At 34.2% G+C, this 18,663-nt stretch overlaps 1 protein-coding gene and 1 long non-coding RNA gene across 2 annotated transcripts; both read left to right on the top strand.

The window, feature by feature from the left end:
- Positions 1-1,685: 1,685 nt before the first annotated feature.
- LOC128990489 (ly6/PLAUR domain-containing protein 2-like) lies at positions 1,686-18,643 on the top strand. Its single transcript, XM_054412862.1, has 3 exons — positions 1,686-1,838; positions 13,515-13,682; positions 18,326-18,643. The coding sequence occupies exons 1-3, from the start codon at positions 1,775-1,777 to the stop codon at positions 18,529-18,531; spliced, it is 438 nt and encodes a 145-aa protein (XP_054268837.1). The 5' UTR covers positions 1,686-1,774; the 3' UTR covers positions 18,532-18,643.
- On the top strand, positions 5,889-8,597 carry LOC128990490 (uncharacterized). Its single transcript, XR_008490533.1, has 3 exons — positions 5,889-5,997; positions 7,645-7,756; positions 8,158-8,597. It is a non-coding gene; the product is annotated as an uncharacterized LOC128990490 (long non-coding RNA).
- Positions 18,644-18,663: the final 20 nt, after the last annotated feature.

Here is an 18,663-nt window from a genome sequence, read left to right as displayed (position 1 = left end):
CTGGCGCCGACAACAATGTCATTACCAGGTGATTTGCCTGTAAACAGCTGGGTTAAGTTACATTGCGCGCGCATTCGCCTCCTTCCCCCGGGCTTTAATACGGCCGTGACGCACGTAATCCGGCGTTGCCTAGCAACCTTATCCGTCGGTGGCTTTTAATTTGTGGTTATCACCATCACGGTCGCCACTGATCTTTGGATGTGTTTTTTGCTTGGAACTCGCGATAGTAAGACATGTATTTCCGCGACAAAATAGTGATATGAAATTTAGATATTGTGATCATTGAAATATAATTTCATATGTTAAAAAATGTTCACTCACAACCCGTTGGCTATAACTTTGGTACTTTGAAATTGTCCAACTTGAATATCACGTTCTATTGATGACACATTTATGGCCTACTAGAATTGCAACGCTAAATGTTAACGATAGGACTCCTGCAGAATTCTTTTGTTAGTTGAACCATTGACGATTTAAAACACAGTATCACTGTATCTTTCTTTTCGGCAGAATAATTCTATTGTGTATATAACTGCGTGTTCCAAGGTTATATTATATTCTACTATTAAAGATAACAATCTTTAGACTCTGTATTACACAACTAATCCTATGAAGAAATTTAGAATTAGAGTTGCCGTTATCACAAATTTTAACCTGGAAATCCAAGCCTTGTTAATAAAGAAAAGGATCCTTGCACGGATTGTGTCAATTGGGTCAAAACTGGTTTCTGAGGCAAAACTAGTGACGGAATACACTTTTACCTTTAAAAGTTGCGTTTTTTTTACAAGTACTAGGCGAACAAACTTATATGTTTACAATAAATTACATTTGTTGATGGTATGCTATGCCATAAAGATTTACCTACCTCAACCATGTTATAAATAACACTAAAAGCAGTGTAGACTATTTAAAAATCCATTTTCACTAACTGTTTACTATATATACCTATTTGGCTGAGGTCAAACATTTACTTGAAGGAGTAGCTGTAATTAAATTATTCTGATAACCCCTTATAAAGATATTTCGTCAGCATCACTGAATAATTGAAAGTGAAATCTAGAATAAGCTTCTAAACACTTGATATTATCTTGAATTAAACAAATAACAGCAATTAGTAAAGAACCCATCCAATGTTACGGGGCGATCCCCTAAATTTAATTACGTTCTTAGTTACATTCGTCCCTCCAATAGGTCATTATCATTAAAACGACACCTAAATCGGAAACATTGGTTCAGTAAGACGGGTGGAAAAGGGGTGTTACAGTGAAAATCTGTTTTGTATGATTAAATCCTTAGATAGGTAAAAAAGGGGCACAAATCCAATCTGTTAATAATTACAATAAAATTATCAGCTGGTCTAAAGTGGAATAATATAATGGTGGTGGAAAATATGGAATCACTGATTCCATATGTCATTTTGAAAATGATGTTTGTCCCAGCTGTTTACAAATCTTCTTGCCGTCTCTTATTTAGTCAGTATATCCGATTGAACGTGATAACATCAATAATAGACAGATTAATACAATTGACAAACAAGTACTCTTTTTGAAAGCCGTTAAGGCGAAAACTATAAGTATCACTTCACTCAATTAAGTTTAAATTGGCCGTTACCTACTGATAGTACACCTTTTGCTGTTTTACCAGCTGATAGTATAATTGATATCAGTGTAGCGCAGGACGGGGCGTCGACGTTGTCGTCTGTCACTGATCAGCTGATCGGGCGCGCCAAAGCTGTCAGTTCGCGCCAAAACCTCCGCCCGTCACCACTGCCATCATGACAGTCTTGCTACATTCTGCTTTGGGCGCCGTCCTCGTACTTCTGGCGTTCGTACAGACAGGTAGACTAGAAATTATGTATAAAAAATTGTTAAAACTTAGCTTTAAACAATCATTTATAGAATTAAGAGACGTAAAATAATACACATTATTATTTAGTTAAAATAATATAATTCTAAGCGAACCAAGAATTTAATAAGGAGAAGATAATTATTAAACCATTATAGGATATAGTTGCTAAATAGGCCTATAGTACTGTAGGCCTATACTAATTTTATTGAAAAAACAAAAAAATTTGAAATATAAATAAGAGAACAAATAATTATTCAAATTAGAAAAGCATGTATTGCAGCCTCAACTGCTTAAATTATCAGTGCATTGCGTCGCTCTTAACTTGAGTTAACAGTTAACTATTCCATTAAGTCGTTAATTATCTGTCTATTATTGATGTCGCTATTCCATTAAGGTCTCGCACCCTTATAGAAGAAACATGACGTACTTAGCCTAGTAGTATTGCAAATATGGAGGAATTCAAGTTAAAATAATACAGATTTGTGCCCAATAATAATAGGTCACGATATGAATCATATATAATAATTTAATTCTTATTTAGAAAGTATTATACATTACAACGGTTTTCCCGCAATATGGCATATTTTTACGTTTCGAAAGGGAACGGTAGAAACCCTGGACCTTTTTGTTGGAGCATAATTAATTCATAACCCAAAAACAACTTATACGGCATCCAAAGTTTTTTTTTTTTAATATTAATTAATTTCAACCATTAAATAAAAAAAATACTTTCAGTTTTGAAGGAGCAAGCTAGGACTTGTTAAATTTTCAAAGGTAATTTTTCAATTGGAATGTGCAAATATACCATAGTTTCGTGTGTTCGAATTATTATTAAGACGGATTTTAACAGACAACATTCACTTTGTTAACAACAAAACCATTCTACAAGGTTGGTTTCAGTCTCCAACTAATGTTACAGTTTAAAGCGTTAGTGCAAATCCATAATATAATATTTTATAACAATCCAACAATAATTCACAAATACTTCGCCTTTTCGCCAGCATATATATGAATTTCCGACACGAACGGTTTTATTAGTTCAGTCACTAATGCTTGTTTCAAGAAGTTTTTGCAGGCGTAGGCTATCTTTTTAAATGATTTAAAACTATCCTAAACTGTTGATATCCTAAAGCTGAGTAATTACTCGTCAGTACAATTCGTAATAGCTGAACAGTCTTGGATACCTGCCTGTTATATAGACAAAAAGAATGAAATAATTATTTTTGTCTATGGTTATACCCTGCTCTATGGCTATACCCAATAAATTACTAATATATCAAGTACACCGAAGTTATACCCAATATAGTATGACGATTTGCTTTATTTTAGTTCAGGAAAGATAACTCCTTTTCGTCTAAAATGCAACAGACTGTGATAAAAATAAGTCTATACCTGGTTTGAAACTGATAACCACACCTAACCTAACATTTACACAAGTTATGCTATCTGAATGCAAGACAAATGTACAACGCTTTTATCTTACGTTTAGACTAGGAGTTGAATTAAGGTGTTAAATTACTTTGTAAAACTGAATTATTGTTATGACAAACATTTCATCACACTGCAATTAACTTACATTTACCATCCTATAAAAAAGTCATTGATAAGAAATTTGAGCATGATAAAGTTAGTAAACTAAATAATATTTTGTTTTTGTCTAGATTGTTTTACCAAGTAAATAAACTACTTCATTTTAGCGAATTCACCACTATAGGGAATTGCTATTGTAGGTCTCATGGTAGTAGTCCCGAGAACCATTTTTGTAGAGCTTTAAACAAATCGTTTAAGTATACTGAAGCGTTGTTAACGTTGGCCTAACGGTTACGGAGGAAGAAAATGTAAATAAAATTCCCACGTTATTCTTATGGAGAACAAATAAATGGTTGTATTTTGCTTGTCCACAAATATATTTTACCGAATTTTTGCAAATTTGTTTACTTTATACTAAGCTCTCAACATTTCAATAAAACACACCTCATTGCCTTCCCTAAATCAGCAAACCTAAGTACTCATTCGTGTTATTTAAATAGGAGATAGATCTGAAATAAATTAATTTTAAGGGGAAATTTTAGTGGAAATACGGCCAGGTAAATGAAAATTCGCTTAGTCTTCAGGTTTGCTGCAGCAGGGGTATTTTTTGTAAAAGTTGGTCGTCAAGCAAATTAGGTGTGAAATGAAACTATTCAAAACTATTGCAGTACTTTTAAATACCATTGTTTGCATATCTTAAAACTTAAAAAAATATTTCCTGTCAAATATATTACTGTATATCAATAATTACACACAATCCATGTACGCGATCAAATTTCCAGACGATTAGGAGGCAAATCTTCAGCTATCACATTGCAATAGGGTGTTAATCCAGTCTTCCGAGGACTTAAGTTAATCCGTTGATAAAAGTGGTAATACATGTTACTTAAAGTTTATACATTAAAACCACAAGTTATCTGTGCAGTGCGACGACTTTGTCTTAATATAAGACTTATATTAAGACACTTAATATATTACAGTGCAGTTAGTTACCTTGATATTTACACATACCGAATCACTTGCTTGCTAGTGTTAGACCATTGTTTTTATTCGAAGTTTTATATTGTTAAACATTTTCTAATAAAAATATACACTGATAGAAATCTACCCTAGTGAAAAAAATTTTCTGGTCCAGGTTCTGGCCAGTACTGTCACAGAACTGACCAGTTCTGCCACAGTACTGACAAGTACTGGCCAGGTTCTGGGCGAGACTGGCCAGGTTCTGGGCGATACTGGCCAGGTTCTGGGCGATACTGGCCAGGTTCTGGGCGATACTGGCCAGGTTCTGGGCGATACTGGCCAGGTTCTGGGCGATACTGGACAGGTTCTGGAATGATACTGGACAGGTTCTGGAGGGTACTGGGCTGATACTGGCCAGGTTCTGGCGAGTACTGGGCTGATACTGGCCAGGTTCTGGCGAGTACTGGGCTGATATTGAAGTTTGTATCTTTATTTTAATGGGTCTGGTTTTACTTGATAGTTTTAGTGACTTATGCCCAGTACATTTTTGTATTATTATGGCAATAAAACTATATTCTGATTCTTATACTGGCCAGGTTTTTGCTGGTACTGGATGATACTGGCATTGTTCTTGGCTGATAATGGCCTCTGGTCCAGAATTCAGACTCAATTATATGTGTTTGTTGTTTTTTTACAAGTTATTCACTTTGGTAAATTGGAGATTACTGATAACGATTAATTTATACATAATCATAATGAGCAAATCTGTACAGAGCTACAGACCACAAGTGTTGTCCGATTGTGATGAAATTCAGCAAGTAATAAGTACCAAACCATGGGTTTTCAAAGTTTTAACTTTTTTGAAATTTTGTTTTTAATGGTGATTTTTCCATAAAAACCCATGAAATAATAGCAAAATCTTATTTTAAAAAATTGGCCAAAATTTTTTTATAAATAACAAGTATGTTAGAGCCCTTTAAATTCTGAAAAAAAGCTACTGTAACTTATATGTTATTTTATATAAATAGAGGAAAACTGTGTTTTTTTTAACCTATATTGATCAAAATTAGTATATTTTGGTCTTTATAATTTAAATTTAAATGGTGCAACCTCTCAGTGTTGTGAAAATTAGGGTTTATATTTTTTGCAACTTTTGTGATTTTTTCCTGTAAAATATTAAAGTTACTACAGTACTACCACATACCCATACATAGGACAAGTATGTGTCCTAGAATAATTATCTCTACAACCAAAATAAAAGATTGATTAAAATAACTTCTGTTATTGTTTTGAAAAATTGAGCAAGATTAAAATTTAAAAGAATTTTCGCGCCAGACTGAGAGCTAATGACAGGGTCCAGTGCAGTCCGTGGCAGAGGAGGGGAGGGGACTGATTTTTCATTTTTCTGTTCCAACTCCAACTGTCAATTGTCAAAAGATCGGCGTCGCCATCTTTGCTTGGCTGTTGTGCCTAACCTCTTGACTTTGCAAAAGTATAACTTAGTCCTTTCAATTTAAAATTAAAATGTAATTGTGTATAATCGTATCCATATTATATTAGTAGCCTAAGATTTTTGTTGTTAGGTAGTTTACCTTCAGTTTTTTTAGTTTTCTTTCACCAAAGAATATCGTTATTGAAGAGGCTGTCTCCCAAACCAAGGTAAGGAATTCAAAATAACATTAGGCCTACTTTAGTTAATAAGTTTCAATGTGAGTTACACATCAAAAATTAGGTTCGATAAAAATTCTGCAACATCTAGTCTTTCTTTAAACTGATTAAAGTTAGGTTAAGTTATAAACCGGTAGTTAAGTTAAGTTACTTATAGAAAACTAACCTAAATGAGTTAGCCAGGCTTTGGCTTACAGTTATAAGTTTTTAGACTACCTAACAAATTTGCATTGGATTTAATCTTAGTACATTTGTTAGTAGGCCTATAGCCTTGATGGGGCTTTCTTTGAAAGTTTGGTTTTTACTTGAACGGAGTCCTAACGTTTTACTGCATGTCCTAATGCGATATCACTTTTTAACCTTACTTAGGTGAATCATTGGCCACAGTTTCAAATCTGCAACTTTTAATAACCTATATAGGAATATACCTAACTTAGCCTACTACAATCATTTTCTTAAACCTATGCAGTCAGCCTTAAGTTAGTCAAAGCCTAGATTAAAAGTTAGGTTACAAGTTAAATATCTTAAATTCAATTGTTAGGCCCTACACCTAAATAATTCTTACACCCTTAAAGGATAGTTGATTTCATAAAATAAATTCCTTAGGCATAAGTTAAAAATAGGCTACCGGTACTGCTAGGTAGGGTAGGATGAAAATAAAATCGAGCCAAGCGCAGTAAATTAAACTTAGGCTAGAAAGCATTAGCTAACCAAAAATAACTTCCAACAAACCGAAAATGTACTCCTATCTAACGTATTTGTTTGACCAATTCCTAGAATAACTTAATTTGTTATTTACTGTCACACTATGGATGAGGCCTATTTTATGTTATAATTAAGTTAACTTATCAGTAACATTTCTCGACTGATAACTTACCAATAATTTATTCATACGGTATTGACAGTGACAGCCAGTTTGTTCTAATTTACCTGAACTTTGCGACATTTTACATATCCTAGGTTAAGTTAAGTATAAGTAAATATAAGTTAAGTTCTAGCTAACCAATTTGCGTCAAAATCTGTTACGTTTCTTAAGCGGTATGGATTTTTCTAGGCCTGTTTACTTCTTAACTGAAAGTAAGTTAGGCTAGAACAAATTTTATGTTGTTAATAAATGTATGTAGCCTACATAGCTTGGTTATTGTATCCATACTTTTGAAATTTGTGATAATTGAATGGGAATCGGCTGCGGCACATTTTATGTGCGTGGGTTATGCTTGTCGAAGCACCTTATTGCACCATGCCGAGTTTTGTGAACTGTACCCTATTTAAGCATGAGTAGATCTGGGAAAACTTTATTATGGTTGATTTTTAGGCCCTTTTACAGCATTGAGAAATATATTAAGCTGATTTTGATTCAATCAATTTTATTTATTCCCAACGGCAAATCACCGTTACACGAGATTGCAAAAAAATAAAGTTAAAAAAGTGTGCATGAAGTTCTTGTCAAAGGTTTAATTTCTTTTTGTCTGTCTTCCCCATTTAAAGTTTTGAATCTAGAAACTCGCTGATGGAACCTTTTCAAGCTGAAACCTTTTTCAAAGTTTTGGTGGTTTTGAGATTAGATTTTGACACGTTACTAGTGCTACATAGCCTACTTACTATTAATAATAGCAAACTTCTTGTTATTTCTTACAGAAGCTGTTTTTCAACCAGTTTCCAGAGGCCAAAGAAAAAGAAACATCGAGACGGTGATAAAAGATTGGCTAAGACCGTCATGAAATCGAATTGTTAGCAAGTAGGAAGGAAGGTAATTTGATACCTAATGATTGATTAATAGATGATGTCAGTCACCATCAAAGCAAAATGTAAAAACTTAGCCTAATGTTTCATTTGCCTTACAGAGTTGATGCTTGATTTATTTGCACATAGCCTATCTCTCTAAGATATCAAAACTAATAGGTAGGCCTATAGACAAACAAATTAAAACCAACACTTTTTTTTATTGGAAACTGCAACATTTTCTCAACCAAAGCAAAATGATATGTTTAAGGAGTTAATGGCAAAAAAGGGCTCAGTAAATTGAAAGAAGCCAGGTGTTCTGATTCTGCTTTAGAATAAGAAATCTGTTCATGAGTCATCTCTTAAAAATTTACATCCAACACCAGTTGAATATATTCAATGTTAATAATAGAATGTTACTTTTTTCAGGAGAGAAACGACTGAGGAGGGAGAAACGACTGAGGAGGACGAAGACTGCATCCCATAAATGGCTCATGGACTCAATCTTTAGATAATCTTTATGTCTTTAAAATTCATTATTATTTATAAGTGCAAAGATCTAATGTAATATTTTTAAATACATACATGTTGGAGTATAATGCTGAATATTGATTAAGGCCTACACATTTGCTAATGAGGTAATTTTTCAAATACCTATGGATAAACATTAACAAAATTAAATATTTTGTAATGGATGATCAATTTAACAGCAGTATTACCTTGCTGACTAAAATAGAAGAAAATTCACAAATAATAATTCTTTTACCAACAAAGGAGCTAGTAGACCTAATAATCCTGTGTTAAATTGTGCATTGTCTTTTGATTTTGTCACTAAGGTAGGCCTAAGATTTATAGGCCTACATAAAAAATCGATAAAATGCTGGCATAAAGCCATCTTTACAAACAGTTTCAATAGAAATTAGTTAATTTAACAATCAATATTGTTATATTTTAAAAAGTTAATTAACCTCAATTAAAAATTGTGTATCAATCCGTAAAATTGTCTGATATTAGGTATGATTGAGATTCATGTTAATATTAGACATGTAATATTAGATACATTCATGGTAATATTAGATATGTATTTGGTTATTTTCATTTTGTTTGACGGTTTGAATAGCACGGAAATAACAAAAAAGTTTTTTTTTATTAGGTATAACAGTGTCTATTGTAATTGAGTACCTAATCTTACATAAACTGCAGAATTATAGGGTCCTCAACCATTTAAGTAAGAAGTAATCATGCTCATCAATAACCATGGTTTAGGCCTATATAAAATTAATGAGTCTTGCCATTGATTTCAGTAAGTAGAAAAGAGTGGAAATTGTGATAAGATAATGGCAGTATTTGTCTGATTGGAAAGTGTAAGTCAAGAGTGTGACCCTTTACAATCATTTTCTACAAAAGAGTTATATAAATGGAAATAACAAACAATCGTCATGTACCAATAATGTAAAAATATCAGCATACAAATTTAATTTTTTGGAAAACCCGTCGATAAATTCCTTTCCCTCATGTAAAAAGGTAAATATTTTTAACGAGTTATTCACGTAAAATACAAAAAACTATGGATACAAAAACGTTACTGTATTTTAATTTGAGAAAATGTGAAAGACGTGATAAAATACTAACACAATTATGTTTTTTCACATCATTCTCATGTAAAAGTGGGTCGTCTTCGCAAGCTCAAACAACCAATACATTCTGGAACAGTAGGCCTACTGGCCAGGTTCTGAACCAGTACTGGCCAGGTTCTGAACCAGTACTGGCCAGGTTCTGGAACAGTTACTGGCCAGGTTCTGGACCAGTACTGGCCAGGTTCTGGAATAGTACTGGCCAGGTTCTGGACCAGTACTGGCCAGGTTCTGGACCAGTACTGGCCAGGTTCTGGAACAGTTACTGGCCAGGTTCTGGAACAGTACTGACCAGGTTCTGGAACAGTACTGGCCAGGTTCTGGAACAGTACTGGCCAGGTTCTGGAACAGTACTGGCCAGGTTCTGGTTCTGGCCCAGGTTCCTGCCAATTCTGGAACCTGGGCCAGAACCTGGCCAGTAACTGGATTTTTTTCACTAGGGTAAGTGTAGTGGCAAGTCTTAGTAAAAAAGTTAGCATTTCCCCTTAAGTGTTACAAAATATATAAAATGTTACAAAATATATAAAATTATAAATACATATTAATCAGCTTAAATGTTAAACATTGTTACAAATTGTAAATATGGCTAATTTAACTAATGATACAATTCTTAAAATAACGAATTAGTAGTTTACGCACGATCGCGTGAAGATATTTTACAACACGAGTATTAATTAAACAAGTAGTAGGTACGAGCCTTGGCGAGTAAACAATGAATGCCTACTCAAAACTTTTAAGAGGGGTTATGTGTTCGTTTATAACCTCTCATTGCCACTGACAGTGATGCAACGAATCATTGTACCAACCACTAATTGCACCATTCAACAATTAAATTGGCCTGAACAGCTGATCAGATAAAGTTCGAAGCATTACAATTTGATTTCTTTTCTCTCAATCCTTGAACCTCATTGGTGCGTTACCTGTGTTGTTAAGCAAAAAAGACAATGCTGTTAAGTAAGTAAACAATTGTATTAAGTGAATCTTTTCAATTCTAAGAACTGGACTGAAACGCCTAGTTAAAAAAAAAACTGTTCTAGGTAAAATATGTTGCACATTATAAATTAGTCTAATAAACTTTTGATACACTTTCGTCAAAGATTATTAACTTAAATATTTTTAGGTTAAATTCTTTATCAGTCTTCTTATACATTGTATGTTAATTTTTTTAATTAATTGCATTAATTTGACACTTATGTTGTGTATTCATAAAATCTGATTGATTGTTTATACATTTTAATCAGTTAAACTTTTTCTACAATATAGATTTATTTTTACTTTTTCACTTAATGACACTGGTTATCCAAGAATACAGATCAATATATTGATTTTTCCAAACTATGCAAACCATTCAATTTGCCTGTTAGTAGGAATATTTTTTTTATAATTAATTTATAGATAAATTGCTCACTTGAAAAAATAATTGTTTCATTAGGCATTTGGAATGTAAATACACTTATGACTAGTAATTATTCCTAGTTCATTTTCATACTACTGGGTATTAATGATATTAAATAAACTGTTACCTGTTTAATATCCTTTGATTTTGTCAGATGGCGACCGGTTTCGTGACGACGGTCACATCATCAGGTCGATCCCCGTAGAGCGATTGAATACACTTGAAGTTTATACAAACACAGAGCACATTATAAATTATTTACAATTATTTTTCCGAACTGTGATAGAATGCATCGTGGTATTATTTCGTATTATATTTTATCATAGAGAAAATAGAATTAGCATAAGTTGTGGCGTCCACCACTAGGAGCGCCTTGTAATTACGGCACTATGTAACTACACGGCACTCCTAGCGGTGGATGCCAGAACTTATGCTAACCGCAGCACTGTTGTTGGTCTATATTTAATCCTTTGTCTATGATTTCATTAACTCTTAGTTTGTGTCAGTGCCAAGGTTGTAAAATTGGAAATCAAGTATTATAATATTGGAAATACAAATATTTACAAAATCAAAAATTAATTAGCCACTACCACAAATATTTTTTTATCAGGAAAATAGTTCAATCATTCACTATCATATACCACAACAATACACTTTAACTAGGCATATTCAAACAAATTTTCTTAATGAGTATATTCATTAAGACAACGAAAATAAAATAAGTACAGAGTTCAATATTATTTTAACTTTGTCTCAGGAATTGACATGTTAATAATTTTAACGTACATTTTCAAATTCAATAAATTCTGTATTTGTATTTTGATATCATTAGCTACGTTGATTGTCCTTAATCAATCTTCATTTATCCTCATAATGACAGGACTTGCTAGGGGCAGTGAGTGGAGTAAATAACAAACAAAATGTATTATCTTTGAACTACCAAACGAACGTTCAAATACAAATCCAGTAATCCAAACAATTTCGCACATTTTGACTGACTTGAATGTTTGTTTGTCGATTTGTGAATGCCAAAATGTCTTTGAATTGAAATGAAATCGAATGAAATTATAGGTATTGTTGTTAAACTCATTACAAGCATTGTCAAGCGTCACAATCAATACAAAATCAACATGTTACATTGTTTTCTGCAACAAATAAAAACAACTATTACAATTTACTTTTTTAAAGCTGACTCACATTTCATTCCTGAGGTCATATTTGGGAGGGCATTAAAAATTACAGAATTTTAAAACATATGATTTAAAACTAATAATTGAAGTTTTGTTCCTAAGAATGTTCAAAGAATTTGTAGATTGTTTTGTATTTTAAGTTTGGTACAAGATGCTAATTAAATTCAAAGTTTTTCCTGAGAAATAGCAATGTATGAAAAATGTAGTTAGACGGAATAGTAAGAAGACCTACTTCAGAAAACAGTACCTGTATGATTGTTATGGTGTAAGACTTCATAGAACGCTAGGCTTCCTTTTGCATTCTAATTTTTTTTTTGTGTGTGGACGTTTTACGATCCCAAATGCCATCGGCATAGGACAATGTGGATATTATACTGTACAAGAAACATTTACAGAATCAGAAAATCTTTATTGTTTCATATTGATTTATACGCTTATACACAGAGTAACTTAAGAATAACTTAGATTAACTAACTCACACACTTATTTAACTATGAAACAATTCATCCCTAGGTCATAGACCTGTTTGGGACGTACACAAAGCAGCACACGTTACACGTACACACACACACGTGTACATGTACGTATGTGCGTGTATGTGTAGCGGCACACGTGTACGTTACAGTCAGCAAAACTTCTTTGCTCATAAATTTGGAGAGTCTGCGAAAATTAATTTGTGAAGATCCTACCCAGTCACACTATGCTGGGCTTTAAACCTGATGAACAGAGAAATTGTCTTCCGGGCGTTTAGTGCTGATAAGCCAAGAATTTGCCGCTTCTTATCACCACAGTCGCCACTGACTAGCCCATGTGACTCGGTAAGGATCATTAGACCTTTGAACAGACCAATAGGCCGGACTGTAAGTTTATATAGATAATCTTTCTCCGGATCTCCTAAAAGTCTATGTTACCGAATCTTAAAATAGTATATTTTTTTCACCACTAGGTGTAGTAGCTCTTATCGACCCGAACTCAATTTTCAACCGGCAAAATGAGCGAGGGTTGAAAATACACTTTTTTCCCTTGTGATGAACTATATATTTAATCAAATTGCAACATTACTAAGCGAACTAAGGTAAAAAACGAAGATACTTTTCATGTAAAGATAACCTCTCAAAACGACGCGACGTTCAACTTGTCTTCAATGTTCCTATTTTAATCAAGCAGCTGTTTAGTAATACTGTAGTAACATAGACTAATGGAAGTAAGTGATTCAATAATTTCGTCTGTTGACAATATTGCAACAAGCTACAACCGATTACACAATCGATACGTACTTTCGATATATGCAATTGCTTACAATTTATGCTAGCTGAGTTTTACTCCCTAGAGACTAAAGCCACCTTTTACTCCCTCGGGAGAAGAAGACTGGTTTTAAACCCGCAACGCACGTAAAACGGGTTTTCTGCAGTACAACGAAAACCTTTTGCATATCTTGTGTATGCACATTTCAAAATATACCACCTCCTGCCACATATTTGGTTTCCTGTTTTTCATACTCCTACATTCAACCTTTATCTCTTCTAAATTTAAAGAGGAAAATATATCATTTGTCAATGGTTCCAGGAGAGGCCATCAAGTGCTATGAGTGCAACAGCTACAACGACACAAGATGTGCTATGGAGAAGCCGCCCGTCGAGCTGGAGAAGGACTGTGTGACCAAAGACACGGAGAAGATCAAGCACACAATGTGCCGCAAGATTGTGCAGACGATCGAGTTTGAGGTGAACGGACGTAAGTATCTCACCGTAGAAATCGTGCGAGTAAACAAATTAAGTATACAATTAGGGAGAATCGCACATTTTTATGTACCATCACCACGGTGGACCATAAGCTTAATTTTTTAAGTAATATAATTGACTATACACAGAATACACTTACCATGTAATGTAAACATTTAAAGCCAAGAAAATAGATGAAGTTTAGGACCATCTCACCCACGGCCTTTAACTCCAGTTACAGGCCGCGGCCTTCGAAGTGGCAACATCGCAAGAAGGATTGTAACAGCTGTTTTGTTCGGAAACATTTAATGGTATTTGTGTATTTACGAAAGCTTGGTTACTGGACTCTGAAAATATTGACTCCCCTTTAAATATATAGATATAGATTTTCAATTCATATTGTTTTGTTTTTCAATAATTATATATGTTTTATTTTCAATATTTTAATAAATTTATGTTCCTAAATTTAAATTTAAATCAATTAAGTCCTAATTAATGAGCAGATGTCACCTGTCTGCCATGTTATCTTATGGGACGTCTGACTCTTAACAACCCTACTTGCGACGTTGCCAATTCTACCTAGCCGTGATCTCACCAGAGGGTACTGAATATTTGGGGGTGTTGGGTTTGATGTGAATTAAAGTCAATGTGGTATCATAGCACACATCTGATTGATTTATCACTTCCACCATAGAAAAAAAGAATTAAATATAGACCGCGTCACTCCCAGTGGTGTGCGCCAGAACCTATGGTAAACAAGGTAACCACTGCCATAAACAAAAATAACAACTGATTGCACAACGGTTGTTGGCTTCGAATTTTTACATTACATAGGAAGTCTTAGGCTATTACCATGGACTATACACAGAATAGAGTCTATTCTGTGTATAGTCCATGGTAATAGCCTAATATTATTGTATTAAGTAATAAGAAGAAGGTGACCAAAACAATGCGCAGCCTAGCCTAGTCCAAGGTTATTAAACTTGAGCCTAGTCTAGCTAGATCGTAGCACTAGTCCTGAAAACATTTAGGGCGAATCACGCTCTTTGGGATACAACTATTGGTTATTTTTGATACATGTATCCATATATTAAACATGACCACCTTTTTAACACCACACATGATAAATCGGCGCAACGGCGCAGTAACAGAAAAAGAGTTAACTAAAAGTCAGTCCACCATGATTGCAAGGGGTAGGACACCCGGTTCTGATAAAGATTTATGGAGTAAAAGACATTTATTCCATACATCTTGGGTTCTGATTACCGGGACTACATATATATATATATATATATATATATATATTTGATACTATGCCACTTGAATCGCTACTCAACTTTTTCACATAGGCTACTATTTTATATGCCTTATATCTACACTCAGTTTACAATCATTGGTACACACCAACCATCCACACTGACCACTTTTGCCAGCACAATATGTAAATCAAACGATAATCTACTTCTAGTACCTACTTGACTACAGGTTACAACAATCCAGCAAGGCTTGAGTAAATACTGTACAAAATTATGGGACTTAAAGGTCTGATGATCAGCATAAGTCCTTGTAGACTTTTCTCTTAGGACAAGGATGTAATTGTCGAATACAACTTTACTTTAATTCCACCTAAAATATAGCAGTGTTAGTCGTAGTACAGTAGTTGAGGATGAAAGATTCTTGAGTTTTCCTCAACTCGAACTATTCTTCTTCAAAGAAAAGAGAAAACTACAATGGCCTTGTATGGCCAGATATAGTTTATGTCTAAAATACTTTCTATTTTAATATCCATCATAGTAAGTGGGATTTAAATGGTGTAAAGTGCTGTTATTACACACGCTTTAATTGACATAGACATGAGTCAATTAGTGGTAGGGCGCATTAGCATTTAGACAACTTTCAGAGGAAAGGAGTGATCGATGAAGGAGCATCATTTTCAATTTAGGCAAACAATCTTGGCCGGTTATCCTTCAAAACATTCACCAAACATCAATATTGACTTGAACCGATATGTTGAGGATCCTAAATAATCCAGTAAATTTGTATTTAAATTTACTCGTAGCGAGAAAGTTTTGGGGTAGTTTTGATTTTTTTCCATTTCTTATGTATTTTGGGGTGCTGAATCGAAATCTGAGGTTTGCCAACACAAATTGTTGACGCAACATTGACAAAAATGAGAAAAATATGAAAACAATGATATTGTTTGTAATATTTAGCTTATAACTCTGAAACTATCAACTTTCCTTCATTAGTCTATATTATAAAAATTAAAGTACACAAAATTTGCTACAAAATGTACCCCTAATGTGGTAATCTCCGATGAACCGTTTAGGCTCCAGAGCTATTTGCAAATTGGAACATTTTGTGTTAGTTTTTAAATTTCTCAAATTATTCTGTAAATGAAATATATTCATTGTATATGCCCAGGCAAAGGCCTTATATAAATCCAAAGTGTTAAAATTGATTAATTTTGTGTTACTGAACCGTTGATTTTTTTTTAGTGTACAGAAAAGTTACACGAACTGTTGCCGTTTAAATTATCCTCATTTAGAGGGTTGTAATGAGACAGGTTCTGGCAAACGTTTCGATGCATCATTTGTGAGCATTCTAGCTTGTTCATCTGCACATATAAAAAAAGCTTAAAAGTAAAATAAAATTACACATAATAATAAGTAATACCAAAATCAAAACTATCAAAATTAAAATAACAGCAATCTGTTAATCATGTAATATCGTATGCACCTGATGACGTGATATTAAGCTATACGTAAATAATAAAATGTTATGTAGGCATATACTGTTGCTAAGCATTTACATTGTGTGTAGATTTTATAGGTTGTAGGTCCTAGGGCGTAGGGCATAGGAATACATGGGAGTGATAAGGGTTAATTGACTTAAGATAGTCAATACGAATTTTGGCTAGAAAACTAAATCCAACATTGCCTCACTGCCCCCAACTCAAGCAGCTGCGTAGACATAACTCGGTTAGAGTTTACATTTACATTCGGGTGAATGAATGGGGGTGAAAAAATTAGTATCGGCCTATGGTAACAGTGCCAATCACTCTAAGCCATGCATAGGTCTTGAAATTTTACACAGAAAATTGTATAATGGGTGCCAATACGATTAAGGATGTACAATGGGCTGTGATGCTAGAGTCTAAGTAAGTAAGAAAGTAAGTATGGTACCAAACGCACATTCCTTTATTTATTAACTTGTTAAATCTACACACAATATAAATGCTTAGCAACAGTATATGCCTACATAACATTATTATTATTTACGTATGTATTAATATCACGTCATCAGGTGCATACGATATTACATGATTAACAGATTGCTGTTATTTTAATTTTGATAATTTTGATTTTGGTACATTACTTATTATTATGTTTAAATTTTTTTTTTACTTTTAAACTTTTTTTAAGCGTCCAGATGAACAAGCTAGAATGCTCACAAATAATGCTTCGAAATGTTTGCTAGAACCTGCCTCATTACAACCCTCTGAGCAAGGATAATTTAAACGGCAACAGTTCGTGTAACTTTTCTGTACACTAATGTCATTGACAAAATAATTGGAGAAATTTAAAAACTAACACAACATGTTCCAATTTTCAAATAGCTCTGGAGCCTAAACGGTTCATCGGAGATTACCACATTAGGGGTACGTTTTGTAGCAAATTTTGTGTACTTTAATTTTTATAATATAGACTAATAACGGAAAGTTGATAATTTCAGAGTTATAAGCTAAATATTACAAAAAATATCATTGTTTCCATATTTTTCTCATTTTTGTCAATGTTGTGTCAAGAATTGTTGTTGGCAAACCTCAGATTTGGATTCAGCACCCCAAAATACATAAGAAATGGACAAAATCAAAACTACCCCAAAACTTTCCTGGTAAAAACACAAATTAACTGAATTAAAATCAAGAGATATTATGATGTTATCAAGGTGTATTATACAGTCTGTGAGAGTCTACCTGATTTATAGCAACTTCTACAACATGCACCTTATATGTACTCTGATCAGTTTTGTTTTACTCCCGAACTGTTATGCAGTCCAGGCAATCCTGATGGGACAATTTTAATACATCACAAAACGGTCACATGAAAAACGCGAGACTCGTTCTGGGAGACGATCACCAAGAAATAATTAGGCCTACAGTACTACAATTCTTCCCTCTACTTAATCTCCCAATATAACCTTGGACACCTCTATTACAAGGCCGCGGCGGGACAAAAGTGGCAACGTCGCAGCCCCGGCCTACCGAACAGCTGTTGCACTAATTCACAATCGAGCGTCTGTGCAATGTCTATATTTACACGATTCGACCGGTGCGACCTTGCCACACAGCAACACCGTGGCCTTGAACTAGAATAGGCTATTAACGGGATTTTACTACCATAAAGTTCAGGATGTTGTACTTAAATTCAATGCAACGGATTATATTGCTCTTTAATTTTTAGATTACTATCACTATTGCAATGTGTCTTGGATATTATTGATGAAAACCTTCTGATACTCGGAAGGCTGTCCAACGTTATTCAGTCTAAGATCTAAGATTGTGGGAAGGATTTTCAGTAAAAACCACCGATGAGGTATTAGAAAAGATAATCTACAAAGTATATGACAATAACATGACATTTCTGGTTGCAGTCCAGCCTGACTCCAGGGTGATCCGCAGCTGCGGCTGGGACGAGTCTAGCTACAAGGGTCGCTGCTACCAGAGGTCCGGCTTCGGAGGACGCCAAGAGGTGTGTTCTTGCACGTCAGATCTGTGTAACGCCGCGGGCGCCCCTTCCAGCGCCCTGGCCGCCATCGTCGCATCCCTCGGGCTCGCCCTGGCTAGCTACACTTTATAGCATCTCGTCTCTCCTGCCATCCCCTACAGTACTCTACCCATTGTACATTAGCCATTATTTATGTGACTGTCCGTCTTATTTGTGTCGTTTTAAATAAAGTGTTGTTTTTCTACTGTTGTTTTAGTACCTGAT

This window comes from Macrosteles quadrilineatus, unplaced genomic scaffold (genome assembly GCF_028750875.1).
Source record: "Macrosteles quadrilineatus isolate MER2022 unplaced genomic scaffold, UCM_ALF_1.0 Scaffold_3__2_contigs__length_128488019, whole genome shotgun sequence".
Taxonomy (NCBI): Eukaryota; Metazoa; Arthropoda; class Insecta; order Hemiptera; family Cicadellidae; genus Macrosteles; species Macrosteles quadrilineatus.
The sequence above is the reverse complement of the archived record's forward strand: the minus strand, read 5'-3'. Positions and strand labels throughout refer to the sequence as shown.

Coding starts and splice junctions, on each gene's coding strand:
- LOC128990489 (XM_054412862.1), top strand. CDS start 1,775: ATGACAGTCTTGCTACATTCTGCTTTGGGCGCCGTCCTCGTACTTCTG. Junction 1,839..13,514: donor TCTGGCGTTCGTACAGACAG/GTAGACTAGAAA, acceptor CAATGGTTCCAG/GAGAGGCCATCAAGTGCTAT. Junction 13,683..18,325: donor CGAGTTTGAGGTGAACGGAC/GTAAGTATCTCA, acceptor TTCTGGTTGCAG/TCCAGCCTGACTCCAGGGTG.